The sequence below is a fragment of the Mastomys coucha genome, unplaced genomic scaffold (genome assembly GCF_008632895.1).
Source record: "Mastomys coucha isolate ucsf_1 unplaced genomic scaffold, UCSF_Mcou_1 pScaffold15, whole genome shotgun sequence".
Classification (NCBI taxonomy): domain Eukaryota; kingdom Metazoa; phylum Chordata; class Mammalia; order Rodentia; family Muridae; genus Mastomys; species Mastomys coucha.
The window spans coordinates 51,753,608-51,772,235 of NW_022196897.1; the positions used below are offsets into that span (position 1 = coordinate 51,753,608).

Here is an 18,628-nt window from a genome sequence, read left to right on the forward strand (position 1 = left end):
GTAAATTTGGAGCATCTAGTTGTACTGGCAAGAGAAGCTTACTGTAGTTACATGCATGGTACAGATACATGCCAAACGAAATGTCCCAAGTAAGACATGAAAGTAATCTTCAAAAAAAAAAAAAAACTACTATTTTCATACATGGGCTTCACTAGATTAATAATTAATAGATATCCCTTTCCTGGGAGAATGTAATGGGAAAATTTTTCTTGAGCAAACAGAAGCTCCATAGAAATGGGCCAACTCACATGAAGATAGTCAGTTAAATTCTTACATAGTTCTCCCAACAGCGAAGAGGTGGATGCATTATGAGTCACAAACAAAGAAGCTGCCCCTTCACAAATGTAGAACATAAGAGCTAGCACATTTCCTGCTGAACTAAAGGCAAAGATACCTGAAGTTACAGAAGAGAAGAATAAAAGGGAGAAGCTCACTGTAGAAGCACTAAGCCACATCGGACCGTAACTGAGATCAGCAGCTTTTACAGAGAGGTATTTTTACCACAGAGATGTTCTGGCAACATTTTCCCTAACCTTGAGTCCAATAACATGTCTTTTTAAGTACCTTCAACCTCAGTGTATTCCACTCTTTTGTCACAGTTATGTAAGCTTCAAAGTTGTTCATATATACACAGTAACAGAAAAATAAAGGCAGGAAAAAATTGCAAGGTTGGAAGAAGCAAAATAAGCCACCTACCCTCTTTTGTAGAACTATTGGTGTTATTGCAGGCAGCGTGACTCTTCTCGCATTCAAACTCATGCTTGTCCTTCTAGAATGATCCCTCTTAGTGATCACAGACAAAATGAAAGGAGCCCTTGACGGTTACTCCTCGGGAATCTCAAGGCTCAGTGCAAAGAAACTCTAGGGAAGTAATAAATGCCACCCTGCTTCTGTGATCCCAGGCTACCCAAAGCCAATTAAGGATGGCTGTGGACAGGACAGGCTGCAGCCAATCACAGCTCCCAGAACCCCGCCTTTGTCCTTGGAGACTCATTCGGATACTTTTGTTTATGATATTTAAAGAACCAGATTAACAGGCATCTAGTTCCCTTCATTTTTTTCCAAAACAGTGCAATTCAATGCCATCTTTGTTGACTAGGCAGCTGTTTCGCTAAAGCATTTCAACGCAAGGCAGAAAGAAACTCTTTACATTATTTACATATACTACATTAGTTATATACGTTAAAGTATATCAGTATGTAAAGTGAACCAAATTTACTCACGCTACTCACAAAATTCATGAGTGCTTCAGGTATGATGTTACAGAGAGAAACCCTCGCTTAAAACTGGCAAAGCATTTTAATGAATGCCATAGTTTTAATGCTAGATTTAACATAAGCGATATATACCGTGTTCCGAGCAGTTAAATGCTTCTACCATGAAACTTCCAGCCATTCTCAAGGTTATATCCTGTTGAATATTACCTATTAGGCACAAAGCTGGCAATCAATATAAATAATGTTAAACAGAAAAAGAATTCATGATATCTGCTCTGCTCTTCACACATTTGGGGAAAGCAGAGGTTTGTATAATTTAGCACACTTCTCCATATTAAAACACTCTTAAAAAAAACAGCTGCTGCTCAAAGCTATCTTAAATGTTTAATAGCTTTTTAACAATTAAAAAAAAACTATCATTTTTATTCTGGCATTTTAGGGGTTAGAGGAAGTTGGCAAGTAAAACACAAAACAAACACTAATCCTTAACAAGGAAGTTTCCAATAAAGAATGAAAGAAACACTCAAAAATGTCAAAAAAAAACTGCATATAAAAACTAATCTGAGTTGTCACAATGGTAAAATCAGTGTGGACTCTGACACTGGCAAAACCTACTGCACCAGGGTGTTTCTCAGCAGTGGCCCACAGATCAGGCTCTGCCCCCAATATGAAGGCTCTGTCTTCTGCTGAGAGTGGCAGGATAGCCACATCAACAGGGCAGGTGGGAGCAGGGATGGGTATGCAAACACACACCATGCTAACTCAACCACAAGGGGGGTGTCTCATTGCCTCACCTGAGTCTGATTTCTGCACAGGCTGAGCTCATATCTCTCAAAAGGACTCCCTGCTCCAAACTCCCAAGCCAGTGTCCCCTCAGCTCAGTGTCTAGGAGAAGGGCCATTAAGAGAGCTTAAGGTAGTTGATCTCAGACAAATCTCATTTGGGATTATTGGTTTTATCTTTATCTAGTTAAGTTTATCACGCTAAAAATTATCAGCATGTATTCACTATGCAAGGTAATGGTTTCGCAATAATATTTACATTCAGATATATCATGTTACATTTATCACATTCACTCCCATGAGACTCATCTGTCTCCCACACTTTCACACTAGACTCTTCTTCCTCTCAAATACCCCACTTCTAATTTCATAACATTATTTATTATGCATATGTTTGATTGCATACATACAACAGCACATGTGTAGTGGTCAGAAAACAGCTTGTAGAAGTCAATTTTCTTCTGCAGCTGACTGAGTCGGTCCCAGGAATCGAACTCAGAACCTCAGGCCTGACAGGAAGCACATTGCCCCCACTTCAAACCTTCATGGTGTGTGTGTGTGTGTGTGTGTGTGTGTGTGTGTGTGTGTGTGTGTGACAGAGAGAGAAAGAAAGAAAGAGAGAGGAAGGGAGAGAGGAAGGGTGGGAGGGAGAGGGGTAAAGAAAAAGAGAGAGGGAAAGACAGAGACAGACAGACAGACAGAGAGGGTCTTTTCTAAAGAAAATTACAAACAAAATTACTACAGAGATAGAGACTACCATCTGTGAAATAAAAGGTTCTTGTATAATCTTAAGCTAATATTGACAAAGCCTTCAGCACATACATAACTTCAAGAATATTAACCATTTTATACCTTGCTGTCTCCTCAGTTTCAGTGTAAATAGTATAAAGTATTAGTTTTAGTCTTAAATATCTTATTGGTGTTTCATCAAAACCAAAATTATTTATTTCACTATATCACTTAAGAAAATAACATATTGTATGTTCACATTGTTAGATATTGGGCATATTATTAAATAATTAGGTATATTAGTAAATAATAAATACTAAATATAAATATTTAATTAAACATGTTATTAAATAATTAGGTATATTAGTAAATAATAAATTAAATAAGACATTGTGTGTCGACATTGTCAGATATTGGTATATTATTAAATAATTAGGTATATTAGTAAATAATAAATAATAAATATAAATGGTTAATTAGATGTAATATTAAATAATTAAGTATATTAGTAAATAATAAATTAAATAAGACATTGTGTGTCCATATTGCTAGATACTAGGCATATTATTAAATGTTAGTTATATTGTTAAATAATAAGTCCCTAAACATTAAATTAGGTATAATGTTAAATAATGTATTTCACTGACTCAGTGATATACAGACATCAGCTTTCAAATGAAAGCACTGCACTCTCTAGTTTGCAGGATTAACGGGGATTAAATGTCCAGTACCAGAGATGCACCAAAGGCGAAGAAACTGCATAGCAGGATAAAGCAGGCTCTGAGAAGGAAGCCACATTTGCCTTCAGAAATTAAGAGAAAAGAGCACAGAGCTTGAGAACTGATGTGCATCTATGAGAATGTCTCAAGCTCACTGGCAGGTTTGAAGTCTGGGTGCCTTCAAACTAGCATTGCTTCGTATCACACCCTTGAGCCTGCTAAACCACAATGTGGCTCCTCTCTGTCAAGACAGAATCTAGGTCCTAACTTTACCAATGTCCAACATATCAACCCTGTATGGATTTTTTTAAATCATTTGACAGAGAGCTAACTGCTCAAGTGGGCATGAAATTACAGTTTCTAAATATTCAGTGAAAAATAAAAGACATTTTGTAGCTTTCTGATGCTGGAAAGGTGGCTCTCTCTGAAATGTTAAACATACAGGTACTTTTGCTATCTAACGTATCAAAAGAAACTCAGATGGCATGCACACTTAAGCCAGGTGATACCCGTTTACAATAATCTCCTTTAGATGCCTATGTTGACAGTGTTCCATCTGGTTTTTTAGTTATTTTAGACACATGTTAAATTTTAACTTCGGTATACTCTTTTTATCAGTATGAATTTCCAATGATTTTTATCATTCACTACCCTGTTGCCTGAACTTTAAAGTCTTCACAAGCTTTAGGTTAGGATCCATGACTGATGCTTCAGAAATGTACTGAAGATCAATGAATCTCTGTTTGTATTTACACTCAAAAGAGACCATGATTAAGTGTTGGGGAAACCCTTCTTCAATTCTTGTTAGAGACAGAGTGGTCACTTATCTTCACAATTACAATTTTGACTTGAAAAGATTTCCCTAACATAACAGGACCTATGGGCATCCTCCAATAGCCCTGTGTGTGTGTATATATATATATATATATATATATATATATATATATATATATATATATATATTATTAATACTTTGGCAGAGCATGAGTAATTTTTTTGCCACCCAAAATATAACAGATTAAGGTTGTAGCACAGCTGTAGAGTACTTGTTTAGCATGAATAAAGCTTTAGCTTCAGTCCCCCTGCCCCTGTACTTTCAAAACAAATGTGCATATCGGCGTTTCAACTGAAAAATAACAACACAATGATCACCATGGTTATTAATATTAATAGTCAGTATGTTTCAGGTCCTGTGCTACTTTTAATATATGTGTCTCTCCTACAAGGAAGCACGGGTTATTCATTGGGAAAATAAAGCTGGAAAAATAGCAGATAGAAAACCGTGTCAGAGACGAGTACACACTTAAAGCAGTTTATGAGTTCTGCAAGCCCGTGTGCCAATAAACCAGAACAGAACCCCACCTGGACCTCTCCAAGAGACCCAGACCATCGCTGTACATGCTCACTCCCTTTCTGGACTACATAACTCCATACAGACTGGCAAAAAAGAATCCTCTCCACACAACAATGCTTCTGACGGACTTCTTCATTCCTTTCATTAACTTGCTTAGTAAATATCTTACTGTGGCCCTTACTCTATGTAAAGAAAGGTCTACATTCCTTTCCGTGGGAAATTTAAAGTTGATCAAACCCTAATTATTATTTGCCAATGGAACTGACAAGTTAGCAAGTAGTCACAATAGTTCAAGGGACATGTGGGCAGAGCAGGATGCTTGCAGTCTCAGCCAACTAGGAGTAGGCCCAAGCACACACTTTCTCCCTCTGCACACTCAACAGCAACAGCTGCTCCCAGAACTCCACACAGCCTGTACCCCGCCTCTGTCCAGCAGGCTCATTAGGTCACCAACCCTCATAAGTCTTTCACAGTCTGAGCAAAACCACACACTTTCCAAAACTTTCCTTTTTCATTCATCCATCAAGTGTATGTGCTCTCCTTTTGTACAGCACATGTTGTCTCAGAACAAAGTGGTAGTGGTGTATGAGAGAAAACTGCCATGTGTCAACTCCTCATGAATTTGTTGGGCATTATAAATATTTTATTTTATTCTAACAAGTCTGCAAAGTAGAGATGGTTTAATTCCATTTCACAAATTCAAGTCTTGTCTGGCCTCTATACTTGTCTTTAGCACATACTAGTTCATTGAAAGTTCAGCTCATGTGTCCTATGTACATCCCATGTATGCTTCAAACACATTGAATACAGCTACATGAAAACAGGGACTTGTCTAACTTCTTACTATTCCAGTCTACAAACTGTCTATACACAAGGCGACAGGTGTAAGGAGGGAAAATACTTCTTCTTTGCTAAGTCCTATATGTACCTCTTAGCCGAATAAGGTGTGCCTAAGGAAACTACAATACTTACTGGTGAGACTCAGACTCTTAACTCTCCCTGCTCTTCCTAGACCATCCAGCAGGGTACTCTCTTGTGCACCATGGGTATTATCTTCATGTAATGCAGATGGGGAAAGAGTAGCTAGCCATTCTGGGCACAAAGCCAAGCCTCCCTTCTTATCTTAACTAATGGCTAATTCCGAATAAAAGCACACCTGATCACGTGACTTTGGATATTTTGTTATTTTTGTTTGTTTTTTTTTAAGACAGGGTCTTACTTTGTAGCTCTGACTGGCTTGGCACTCACTATGTAGACCAGGCTAGCCTCTAACTCACGGAAATACTCCTAATTCTGCCTCCCAAGGGCTGAGATTTCTTTGATTTGTGAGTCTCTGGATGGCCACTGGTGTGAATGGTAACTTGGCACAATATTCTGAAAACACAAGTATCAGAAGCAGAGCATTAGAGGAGTCAGCACACGTCACCTCTGGCTTGGTATGAGAAGTCAGAACCTCTGATTCTATCCACATCTGTTCTTTGAAGGTATGCTAATGCTCAGGCCCATGATATGATGTAGCATCACACCTGGTGAGCCCGGTGTTACCCATAATGCTTTTCTCTCTTCACTCCAACAGCTATTTCTTTCTTTGAGAATGCCTAGAACATCTCACTCGTTTAACCACTCATGGGAATTTCTTCTTAAAAGAAATTACTAAGTGACTCATGGACCCTTGGGACAACAGAAATCACAATGTGTACTTCAACTAGTCATTTAAAAATGCCTCTACCTGTTCTACTGAATGTTGATCCATTATCCCTTCCTGTCAAGGAGGTATATTGTCTCAAGATGGGTAAGTGGGGGGAAAACCCACTTAAGCAATGTATTTAGTTCTGTAACTGGATGTAAATAAAGTACAGAAACCTTCAAACCATGAAATATTAGATAAGTTCCCCAAATGGCAAAGGATTCAAGAATAAAATATACATAGCTGTTCAAGAAAAGTTTGACAAAATAGGGGGTAAGGCAGTAAGGAAGAGTCATGCTGTACCATGAAGAATATGGTTCTCATCTGTAGCATGAAGATATACAGTATGGTATAGATTTTATTTTAGTGTAGAAGATGATCTATAATTTTATCCAAGAATGCTATATAAAAAGATTAATGACATAAAATATTTAACAGAAAAATGAAAATTGCCAGGTTAGCAAAAGGTAAACTTTGAAAAAAAACAAGGAAATAGAGACAGCACAATGAGGCAGTCTCACAGATGCAAAGCCATCAGTAATATTTTTTCTGTACATGAGCTTGTGGCCTAAGTTTTGATCCACAGTGTTTAGGTCAGAAAGACATAAATATCTTGGCTACACATCTTCAATTTTCAATTTCCTGAAGGCTTTTCTTAAGAAAAGTAGACTGAATGTACAAAGCAAGTACTCACCTTTCTTCCCATCCCCTCAAAACTGCAAATGATCTGAGGAGAACGGAACAAAGAAGGGGCAAGAGAGCGGAGGGAATAACATCCTTGCTGAGAAAGAGGACATCTCATCCTTTTATTCCAGAATAGGATAAAAATGATGCTTTATGGAGAAATGAAATTAAAAGAATTTCTAAACCTAGAAGATTTGTATTAGTTTTAAAAACACAGAATTAGAGTGAACACTTTCACATGAAAAGTGACAGAAAAGATTCAGAGAGGCTCACAGAGAAGGATTTGAGGAAGCAGGAGTGGGGAGGAGGGAGTAGAGAGCGGAAAGAATGGGGTCCTCAAACCCTCTTCCTGGCCTCAGGATAAAGATCCTGGAAACACTCTTCACAAACAGTCCCAGGGCCTGCAGTAAGGACTTGATGTAACAGGAATGCAGCAGAGGCAACCCAGAGTCTCCAACAAAGGTGTGCCTTAAAGATATCTAAGTGAGTGTCAGCATGCTGGAAAAAGAGTAGTAAGGAACATGGAACTTACACAAGCAGAACATGGACATTTAATTTCAGTACATTACGTTACCCATGAAAATCGCAATTACAGGCAACGAGGTGTCCGAAATAAAAGGTAGCTAAAGTGAGAAGAAAAATTACCTAGCTGCTTATATTTGAAAAACTTTCAAGTGTAGGGCCTGAGCTGACAAGATGGCTCAGTGAATAAGTGTACTTGCTAACAAGACTGGCACCACGTTTGACCACAGGACCCATAAGGCAGAGATAATAGACTACAAGATGTTCACTGACTTCTACATGCACACCATGGCACATGTCCCACCCCCAAAACCAAAAGACTTAAAAGAAAAATCTTCACAAAAGAAAATAAGAACAATGGGAAGGGACAAACATAAAAGTTAAACATAAAGAGCACTTTCATAATATGATCTTAGTATAAACTTTGAGCACTTGGTCAGGGAGGTTCCTGAGGACCCCAAAACAATTCAGGCAATTGCTGCTGCTGTAGGCTTCGTACACACCAAAACTGTATGAAAGAAAATCCCTACAGCTGAAGAGAATGTGTAGAGGACACTATAGAGAAATCACGCTGTGGGTAAGAAGTGTCTTGTCTTCTGGCTATCCCTTACAGCACCAGAAGGAGCTGTACAAGCTGCAGGCTGAGAACTGGCATCAACCATCTTACTCAGCTATGGACTCTGGGCACATTACTGACTAGTCAGGCAAAATGTGCTCACTACAACAACAGTGGCAAATATGCTAGGGATGTAACCAATCCCTTTCCCTTAGGCTCGACACCAGCTTAACAAGAGGGAACTCATGTATAGCATTCTAAATTTAACCAAAACACCAAGGCTGGGGAAGTCACTAGCTACAGTGGGGTTACTGCTGATTTGATAGATGACCCTGCTATCCCTGCCAAATTGCCATCTAAATCACTGAGTATGTCTGTCCCTCGGTGTCCACCTTTTCATAGTGGTTAGCAGTTACTGTGAAGACTCAGAACTGGTCAAAGGGCTGAAAACAAATAACTGTTGAATGTTTATGTATAAATGGGACATCTATGTCACGCCTTCCAATGTTCAGTAAATAGAGAAGAACCAAAAGATTACAGAAAGAGGAAGGGGTAGAAGTGTAATGTGAAATACTATCTTCTACACATGACATGGCCATTGCATTCCCAAATTTACAGCAACTCCAATTACCTGCAAGATCTACATAAGACACAGACCTTCATTATTATGTCAAGGAGCAGAAGTGATTCATGGGTCTCACCCTTCACGGAGGAGTCATATCCAGCTAATTGTTTATGAGTTTAGGGATATAGCAGTTGGTAAGGTGCCTATACTCCTATAAATGAACCCTCACCCATGTTGCTAGCAACTCTAATCAAACTTGTTTCATTACAAAAAAAGCAATAAATAAAAAGAGAGAGAGAAATGAAAGTAGAGGGGGTTTGTTTGGGAAGAAGAGGCAAGGGGTGAGTATAGGACAATAGGAGAGTAAGAGAATAAAAATTACATATACATGTACATGTACAGATATATACATGTGCATATACATATATATACATGTGCATATACATATACATGTACAGATATACACATGTGCATATATACATATACATGTGCATATACATATACATGTACAGATATACACATGTGCATATACATATACATGTACAGATATATACATGTGCATATACATATACATATATATATGTACATATACATGTACATATATATATATATGTATGTATGCACACACACACATACATGCTTACTAAAAAAAAAAAGCATTAAGGAAAAAACCTCAGGTTTCCAGAAAAACTTTACACTATAACCCTTCCTCTGAAAGTTAAACTCTTTTGGATCAGGGAAGTTCTGCTAGCTACTTAGGGGGATGGAGAAATCGATCCCTTGCATAGTTTGGTGGATTCAGCTTGATAACCTTGAAAGAGTCATTCTCATGAAGCACTTGAAGAAGAAAGAAAGAAAGAGGTTTATAGACAGAAAGACTTGTTAGTGATAAATGTAACAATGTTTAGAAGTTTACAAGCTAGAAAGCCTTATTTTCCTGGGATATTGAGTTTGCTAAAAGATAAAGTGTAGCAACCAAGACATGGGCGGAATACACATGAAAAAAGCCAACAGGTCTGAAATAAACAATGAAATTAACTAGAATACTAAAGTTCAATCAAGAGTGTGAAGGTATTGTCATAATAAAATTCAAATAATATAGACCACAGCTGTATGGAAATGGAAAAACAAGCTTTCGGAAAGAAAAAAAAAAAAGAGGATTGAAGTTTAAAGAGGAAGGGCATGGTCCTCAACACACAGCTGCCCTTGGAATATAAGGTCAAAGAGTAATAAACTGCTAACACACAAGGAAACTGTACATAATCAGAATGCTAACAGAAGCTGGCAGGAAGGGGAGGCATGTGGAAAAAATATTAGCTTTAGGATTGATCTTTGGAGAAAGTGATGATTTTAAAGGTTATTTAAGAATTTCTCACTAGGCAGTGGTGGCTCATGCCTTTAATCCCAGCACTTAGGAGGCAGAGGCAGGCGGACTTCTGAGTTCAAGGCCAGCCTGGTCTACAGAGTGAGTTCCAGGACAGCCAGGGCTGTACAGAGAAACCCTATCTTGAAAAGAAAAAAAAAAAAAAAGAATTTCTCTCTAATCTTATAATTGCTAATATAAATGTAACAAAGCACCAACTTTTCTAATTAAAAAAAATGAACACAAAGTTCAGGAACAATAGAAAAGGCAATAATAACCCCACACTTCCATGTTTTTTCAGAAACATCACATAGCTAAACTTGCCTACCAAAAGGAAACATATATTCAGTTTAATCATAAATCATTTCTGGCTTATCCTATGGAAAAGAGAAGCCCTCTATGAACCAGTGATCCGCAAAGTCAGAAAAGAAAAGTATAGGAAGACTTGTAGGGCAAGGAAGAGAGGAACAAAGGAAGAAGCAGAAGGAAACAGGCATGAATCTCAGGTCATAGTGAACCCAGGGTAAAAAGCTTTCAAGAGGAAAAGAAGAAAACACTACAGTGCAGATGGCTGTAATCCACCAGAAAGGGAAAGTGAGGTCGAATATGTAGCACACATTTGTAAAGCAAATGAATGCAGGTAAAGGAGAATCAGATTGCAACAATATATTATTAATAGACTCTTATCCAATCTTCTCAAAGTGTGAATCACAAGGGAGTTAACGACAGATATAAATACAAACAGACATCAACAAGCTAACTAGACTGAATTGCTCTATAGAAAACCTCAAGGTAAATGTATATACTTTCTTTCTTTCTTTTCAAGAAACTGACTTGAGAAAAAAAAATGTTCTCATATGGTATCCAGAATGAAAGTCTGGTCATTTAACCCTGGAAAGAATCCATCCATCTCTCCTTATCCACAAAATAATAAAAGGAAAACTCACTTTTAAAAAATGAGCTACAAGACTAGCTCCTGGCACCTGAAAAGCCTGACTCTAATCATAACATAATTAAAATGCAATACATTATATCATGAATTATATATTGACAAAACTGTTCAATGACTATAATTCATAGTCATAAACCATCTCTATGGAACAAGAATGAGAATAGCTACATACCCATCAGAGGCAGTATAACTCGGACTACAGAATATCAGGTAGCAATAAAGAGAACTTAGAGTCAGCCCAGCAAAACAGGAATGCCAAAGTGGACTGTTAAAGCAAAAGGAACTAATTAATAGGAGTTGTTTAGTATTACTTGCATAAAATAGAATAAAGCAAAACAGATATGTTGAATGGATACATAAATATAAATGTGCCAATTTAAAAGGCCTAGAAGAACCAAGCCATTTTTTTTTCTTTAGCAATCTTATACTCTAGGGAAGACAGGAAGACTGTCGTAAGGTATCATCATGGCAGGGCTATATCTTTATTTATTAACATATATTAACATATATTACACAAAACATTAATGGTTTTTTTTTTTGGTTTGTTTGGTTGGGGGGGGGCAGATTCAAGACAGGATTTCTCTGTATATATCCCTGGCTGTTCTGGAACTCACACTGCAGACCAGGCTGGCCTCGAACTCAGAAATCCGCCTGCCTCCGCCTCCCAAGTGCTGGGATTAAAGACATGCGCCACCACTGCCCGGCTTTAATATATTTATTTTTATGTCCATACTTTTATGTTCTATATAGGGCTCCTTAAGCTGAGGGGCAAGTACTCAATAAAATCAGAGACCCATGGGCTCTGACAGCTGGAAAACCAGCAGTCTACCTGCCTCTGCCTCCTGGGTGCTAGGATTAAAGACAAGTGGCACCATGCCCAGCTTGGCAGTCTCTTCTTATTAAGTCACCCACATAGCATTTGCTCCTGGACAATTGCCTCTGGTCTTTACATTCTCTGCATCCTGTGGTCCTATTACCCGTTCCTTTAACATGCATTCTACATGGGAGGGAATCATCACCTCACCAACAGATTTCAGAGGTGTTTATGAGGTCATCTCATTTATCTTTGGACCCAGGAACCTAGTAGGCAGAAAGATAAGCATCATCCGGTAATCGAAATCTCTTTGTCCCTGTACCACTGGGATCTTGGCTCACAGCAGGCTTGTGATGTCCACTATATGAAGAGTCCTCCCTGAGCCTCCTCCTTCAAGTGAGCGAAATAAACTCCTCTTGACTGAACAAGAACGGAAGGCACATTTTCCTCCTTCCAGATACAAACCACCTAACTGCAGGAGACCTTGTACCATAAGGAACACACAAGTAACTTGTGGGCTCTGGCCCACAAAGAGAAGCAGAAGATCAAGTTACAGAGACTGGCAAAAGCTTTATGGGGGAAGATGCCTCTGAGCCTAATTGAAAGAAGTTGATCTCCTTGGTCTAAGTGGGAGGTAGCATCTCAGAGAAAGGCAATAGAGAAGCAAAACTGACCCAGGAAACAGTAAAACATTGGGCTTGACGGCAGGGCTCTGGAGAAAAGAGGGGACACAAAACTGGAACATTTCTCTAGTGCCAATGTTCTGCATAGATTGAAGACTCAGCTGAGGTGGCATATTACCATTATCAACAAATGACAATCTAATGAAGACTCTTAAGAAGGAACGGAACATGACCAGAGCTATGCTTCTGAAAATGCTAGGTGAATCTATGTGAGAATCTCATAGATCCCACTGTTTATTTTATAGATATCTACCTTAAAGCAAGTGCTAAGGGTAACCTTGTCAGTCAACATTCTTTTCCCATTTACATACTCACTTTTATCCTCTCCTTAGGATTGGCCTCTGTATTTGCCACATAACCCACTGGCTACACTATTCAAAGGGCTTTCTTAAATGAACCAGTGCTACCTTGAAGACCTGAGTCATGTCCAATAATCTTCGTGCTAAAAACAACCTAGACATCACTGCAGGAGCCTGAGGTCTATATTTAGATTTGAGTGGCTTGACTAAAAGGATAGGCTCAGAACTGCCCAGCATCTGCAGGGGGGAAATGATTGACATGGTGAGCCTTGTCCCCTCCTCCCAGGAATTATAATTTCCACTTTATAGTGGTGCAATTGATGACCATAGATGTTCGAGGTTAATGCTTTCAAAAGCACAAGCATAATGGTTGGCAAAACTTGGACCCAGAAGGGGAAAACAGAAATGAATAAAAGTAACAAAACGCATCCTATTCTCTGTGCTGAGTCAAAGACTGTGGGTTTGAGTTTAAATGAGTTTACCAGGGGCAAAGCAGGAATCATTTTTGCTTTCTCTTTTTTTCTAAACACAACAATTTTAGCAAATTGAAGGGAAATATCATAATCCCAACAAGTTAAATCTACAAGGATTCCAGAGAAATATTTAAGAACCAGTAAATAAATCAAAAAGTCTTAGACACAAACAGGACTCACATTGCAAGTGTTTTGTTTTGTTTTTTTGTTTTAAAAAAATCTACAAAAGTCAGTATCAGATGACAAAAGATTCAAAACTTCAAAGCTACGGGAGCAAAATTATTTTGAACTTGCAATTCTATACTTAGCCAAACTATGAAAAAAGAGGAATTATCAAACAAAGGCATCCTGAAGAAGATGCATGTCGCCACTGAACACTCATTCATTCCGTATCAGGCACCATATTAGGCAGTCCTCAGTTCAGGGGGATAACTTCTCAGGTCAGTTTCTCTTTCTCTATATAAAAGACATGCCCTTTAGCTAATCATAATAATGATAAATTAGTTTATTGGGATATCATATTCCCCAATGTGTTTGGCTGCAACATCTCCTCAGTAATTGTCTTTAAAATATATTGGCATAATAATGTATTACTTGCAAATGCTATACTTGCGAATTGCAAACTCTCTTACTATAAACTATTATGTCATACTATAACCAATGAAAGAAAAAGGGGAAACTGTTAGTCTCTTTTAATTAGTTTGAACTCAAATAAGATATTCAGCACAACTAAAAAATTCTGCACCAACTTTTATTTGAAAGATCAGAAAATGATACTTAGTTTTACTTCCCAAGGGAAACATTTATTCTAGGTATTGGGACCAAGTGAAGAGAAAAACTCATAAGGCATAAAATGTTTCTCACAGAAGTAAAAGACCCAAAGATGGTATCTGCCATGACAGCTTCTGCAGTATATACCCAGTCTCAAAGAGAACCTTGAATACTTCTGGACTCCCTGCTCATTCTTTCCTACCCTTCCATAACACAGGCATGATGGTTCTATCAGTTATTTTCTTCCACCGCTATGAAAATTCCTGGATAAGAATAACTCAAAGGAGGATTTCTTTTGCCACCCTTTTGCATGGAGGAGGGTATGGCATCTGGGATGACATACTCAACTGGAAGGATGAAACAGAATTTCCTCAACACATTGTAGTGTCAGGAATTCAAGAAGATTGGAAGCAGGGTTTGGTTACCATCAAGGCCTAACCCTAGTAGTGGCCTGTGGACTGTAATTGGCAGCTAAACTCTTCTCAAAGATTCCACAGCCTCTTCAACAGTGCCACCAACTGGGGATCGAGTGTCCAAACACATGAGTCCATGAGCAACACTTCATTTACAAACCTTAATGCTGGATCTGAAAATTAAGACAAATGTGATTAATGATTCACTTGTACCATCATTCATTAAAGGATGCATCTGTTTCTGGTCTTCTAAAACTCTCTACGGGCCATAGGCTTTATACCTATAGACTTCTCTCTAAAACATTATGCCATGGCTTTATTACTCAAATGATTCATTTAGAGGCCCTACTAAGATAAGGAAATTAAAATCAATGCCCAGCCAAGGAAGGGTAAGAAATGCAGAAATGTTGCCAAAGAACTTTGTCTTCTCAGCAGTATCCTTATGCTTTCCAGTTCTATGTTTCTGGGCAGATCGAGGCAAACTACTAAATTAAAACAAGGGCCAAGGAATTGCTCTACTCAGATCAGCAGACCATCTGGTCTACTAGGCTGCTTCTGCCAGTGGACACAGCAGAAGCCTTGAAAAAGTAAATGTGGACATCGTTACAGAGCCGTGCGAAAGCAGAGAGAAGAAAGTGTTCTCAGTGGTGATTGTAGGAGTTTATGCAATGTTTTGACCTCAAGTTCAAATATTAATGAGGCATGACTTTGTGATAATGATGCTGATTTAAGAAATGTGCTGGAAGATCTGAAACCTGAAAACGAGTGAAATGCTTCAAAGATGATTATTACAGACATCATTCAGTTGTCATCGTGGGAAGCTTCACACAAAATTGTTTAAAATACACCTAGATTTTTTTATTTTCAGTCACACTTTTCCATTCTATTGATCATTTACAAAGTAAAGGCCACTATTTTGTGCCATGGATGAGGAGAAATTGCAAACTCATTTTAGTAAAAAGGCTCTGAAATCGGTGCAATAATTTTTGAATGCTCAGCTTGCTGCAAAGAAAGCTATTTTAAGAAGACTATGGGCTTCTGTTTAATTATCCAAGACTCTCTTGTTAGAATTCCTTATGTGGAAAAATCATTCCAAAGACTTCTTTGGGATAACATCCAGTTGCTAGTAGTCCTGACATTATTTGCAAGTGAAGACTGATTGAGATTTATAGTTTCTATATGTCAGTGCACTCATCTCAGTACACAGAGCCTTCCCATCATGGAGGCATACATTCACAGAGTTAAAATGTAAAAATAGTATTCAATTGCTATTCATGGAGCTATATGGTTATTAAATTTTTACTTACTGCTAGGCAATATTGAGTTCAAACCACAACAATACTAATGCTTTGAAGAAATCCTATTCTAGATAAAGCATCTACAGAAAGATTAAGCAGAGTCTACATATATTGTCATTCTATTATTCTCATATTAATCAGTTTGCATTGTAACTGCAGATAAACAACTGATAAACATGTCTTTCTTATGGTTCTGGAGGCAAAAGGCAAAGCATTCAAACTGAAGATGCTGCCACAGTAAGGTCCCACAAGAGCCTTCATCTTTTTCCTGGGTCTTCATTCAGCTCACTCCTTAGGGCACTAATTCCATTCATGAAGATTCTAGCCTACCACCTTCTGACCCAATGACCTTCCACAGCCCTCCCCTCCTAACTCCATCACAAGAGAGTACAGATTTCAACACAGAAAGTTGGGAGAGACCACATATGCAGCTCATGGTTTTCCTCTACATATGTATGTTAATGTTCCTTATTGTACATCCTGAGCTCTACAAGGTCAAGAAGGACTTCAGTGTCAACACCTTCTCTTCCAGTAGACCCCTCATCTCTTTCTCCAGTATTGGCTCTGGACAACTCTATGTTTTCCCTAAAGCAGATACTCTCTAAGCATCGATATCAATCATCAATAAGAATTTGAATGTTGGTCAGCAATCTCTAAAACTCAATTACCTATTTGAGATTAGGTCATTAACACGCAGTAACACTGCCACTAGAACAAAAGCCCTTCCCCAGTCATTAGCTTGAATGGGACTGTCTTTATCCAACTATGTCTCTTCTGACATAAAAAAAAGCAACCAGATCATTGTCTTTACATAAAAAAACTAACACAAATTGACATTCAATTACTGCTGGAGAGAACATATAGCAAGCTGTCAACTACAGGACTAGATGTGTCTAGTGTAATAAGATTTCACTTGTTTGATTTTGATAGCACTGGCTTCTACAACCAAGACCCAGTAACATTCTTTGCATAGACAGAAAATATTATCTCCATTGTTTTGATTTAATGTTCTAAGTACACAACTTCACAATCCTACTTTCTAATCCATATTTGCAAACCTCTACTTGACTTATTTCAAAAAATAGCTACATGACATGTGGAAAAGCACTCAATACATGGCTATAATCCTATATCAATTACATTGTCTGTTGACACAGCTAGACTTCTTGAGCCATTGAATATCTATGGACACAAAGAAATTGCTTTCAGTGCTAATATAAGCTTTTTGAAGATAATAATGCGTTCTATATATTTAATTGAGAATTCCTACCAACCCCAGTAGACATTGTGACAATTACAATTCCCTTCTACCACTAAATTTCTAAAAAAAGTCTAGGGATGGAGGAAGAGGACAAGGGACTCTTGCACTTACCGGTGTCATCATAACACATGGTATTCCACTTCTGTTCTAACACACCAATGAATTATCCAATAAGTAGAAAAAGCCTTCCAAAGCTACAAGGCCGTAGAGAACAATCTCTAGCCCTCTTTGATCTTCCAGTGAAGAACATCTCTAACTGAGCCTCAGGCCCAGGAACAAGAACTGTCTATGCTCTTATTTTTTTTCTTTATTTTACCAATAAAAGAAGTGTGCTCTGGGCTGAGAGATGACTCAATAAGTTAAGTGCTGTGGCTGTTCCTCTGCAAGACCTGAGCTTGATTCCCAGCCCTCACAGGTCAGCTAACAACCAAACAGAACTGCAGTTTCAGAAAGTGTAAAGTCCTCTTTTAGCCTCCAAGAGCACCAGGCATGCACATGGTACCTAAACATACAGAAAGGCAAAGCACCCATACGCATAAAATAAAATTATGAAACAAACCAAAAAACAGCATGTCTGGCTAGGCATGGTAACGCACTCCTTTAATCTCAGAACTTGGCACATAGGAAGCAGAGGCAGGTAGAGCTTTGTGAGTTCCAGGACAGCAGGGACTACATAGAGAAACCATAGGAGAGTGAGATCAGGAATGGCTGAAGGACACAACAAAGCCCCATCTCGAAATCAAACAGATGAAGTCAAAGGTCCTACCCTGTTCAACAACAACACCAGTTGTTTTGTAATTCTCAGGGAACAGACACAGAGAAAGCCAGCCTCCTCCAAGCCCTGGGACTTTGTTGATTTGCAAAAGCTTCACACAGCTAAATTATCAATTCTTAAGAATATCTGTACCAATTTTGTGAGCTCATTGCCTTCTCTAGCACAGTGTCTATCTTCTGAGAGTCTGAGCAGACATGTTTTGTATACTTTCTGACAAACTCCCACTCTGCTTCATACCATCTCATCCTGAAATTCTCTTCTGCAGTGGAGTAAAAGATCTGGCTCTACCTAAGTAGGGGAGTCTCTCAAAATAACTCATGGTGCTCCAGTGCAATCTAGTCTATGACTCTGGTCTACCCTCTATTGCCTCTGTAATAGGATACTGGCACACAATCTTAGCTGTTGGTCACTATGTTATGCCTCATTTTAAAATAAAAATAGGTAGTCACATTTTTGATAAGTCCACCAAAGAAGAAAAGGACCACAGCAATTGGCAGAAACATTGAAACTAATATATGTGACAGAGGTAACTTCAAAGAAACCACAACTAGTCTCCTGAGGGAGTTGGCAGAAATAATACAAGAAATTATATAAATAAAAGATAATACTTAGAAATAAGGAAAATTATTTCTTAGACACTAGAGAAATAATTGCTGAAAACAAAAACTTTATCTCAAAGTAAAATTGAGAACTAATACCTACGAAACAGAA

General features: G+C 38.2%; 1 protein-coding gene across 2 annotated transcripts in view; it reads right to left on the reverse strand.

Moving 5' to 3' along the window:
- Nucleotides 1-18,628, reverse strand: part of Grb14 (growth factor receptor bound protein 14) — a 106,850-nt gene that overhangs the window by 58,762 nt on the left and 29,460 nt on the right. Inside the window, exon 1 of one of the 2 annotated variants that reach the window (XM_031370447.1) lies at nucleotides 697-909. The exons of the other annotated variant lie outside the window; for it this stretch is intronic. Coding sequence (XP_031226307.1) covers nucleotides 697-759 — 63 coding nt within the window. The 5' untranslated portion in view covers nucleotides 760-909. Of the gene's footprint in view, nucleotides 1-696; nucleotides 910-18,628 lie in introns of those variants that run through there. 2 annotated transcript variants of the gene reach the window in all.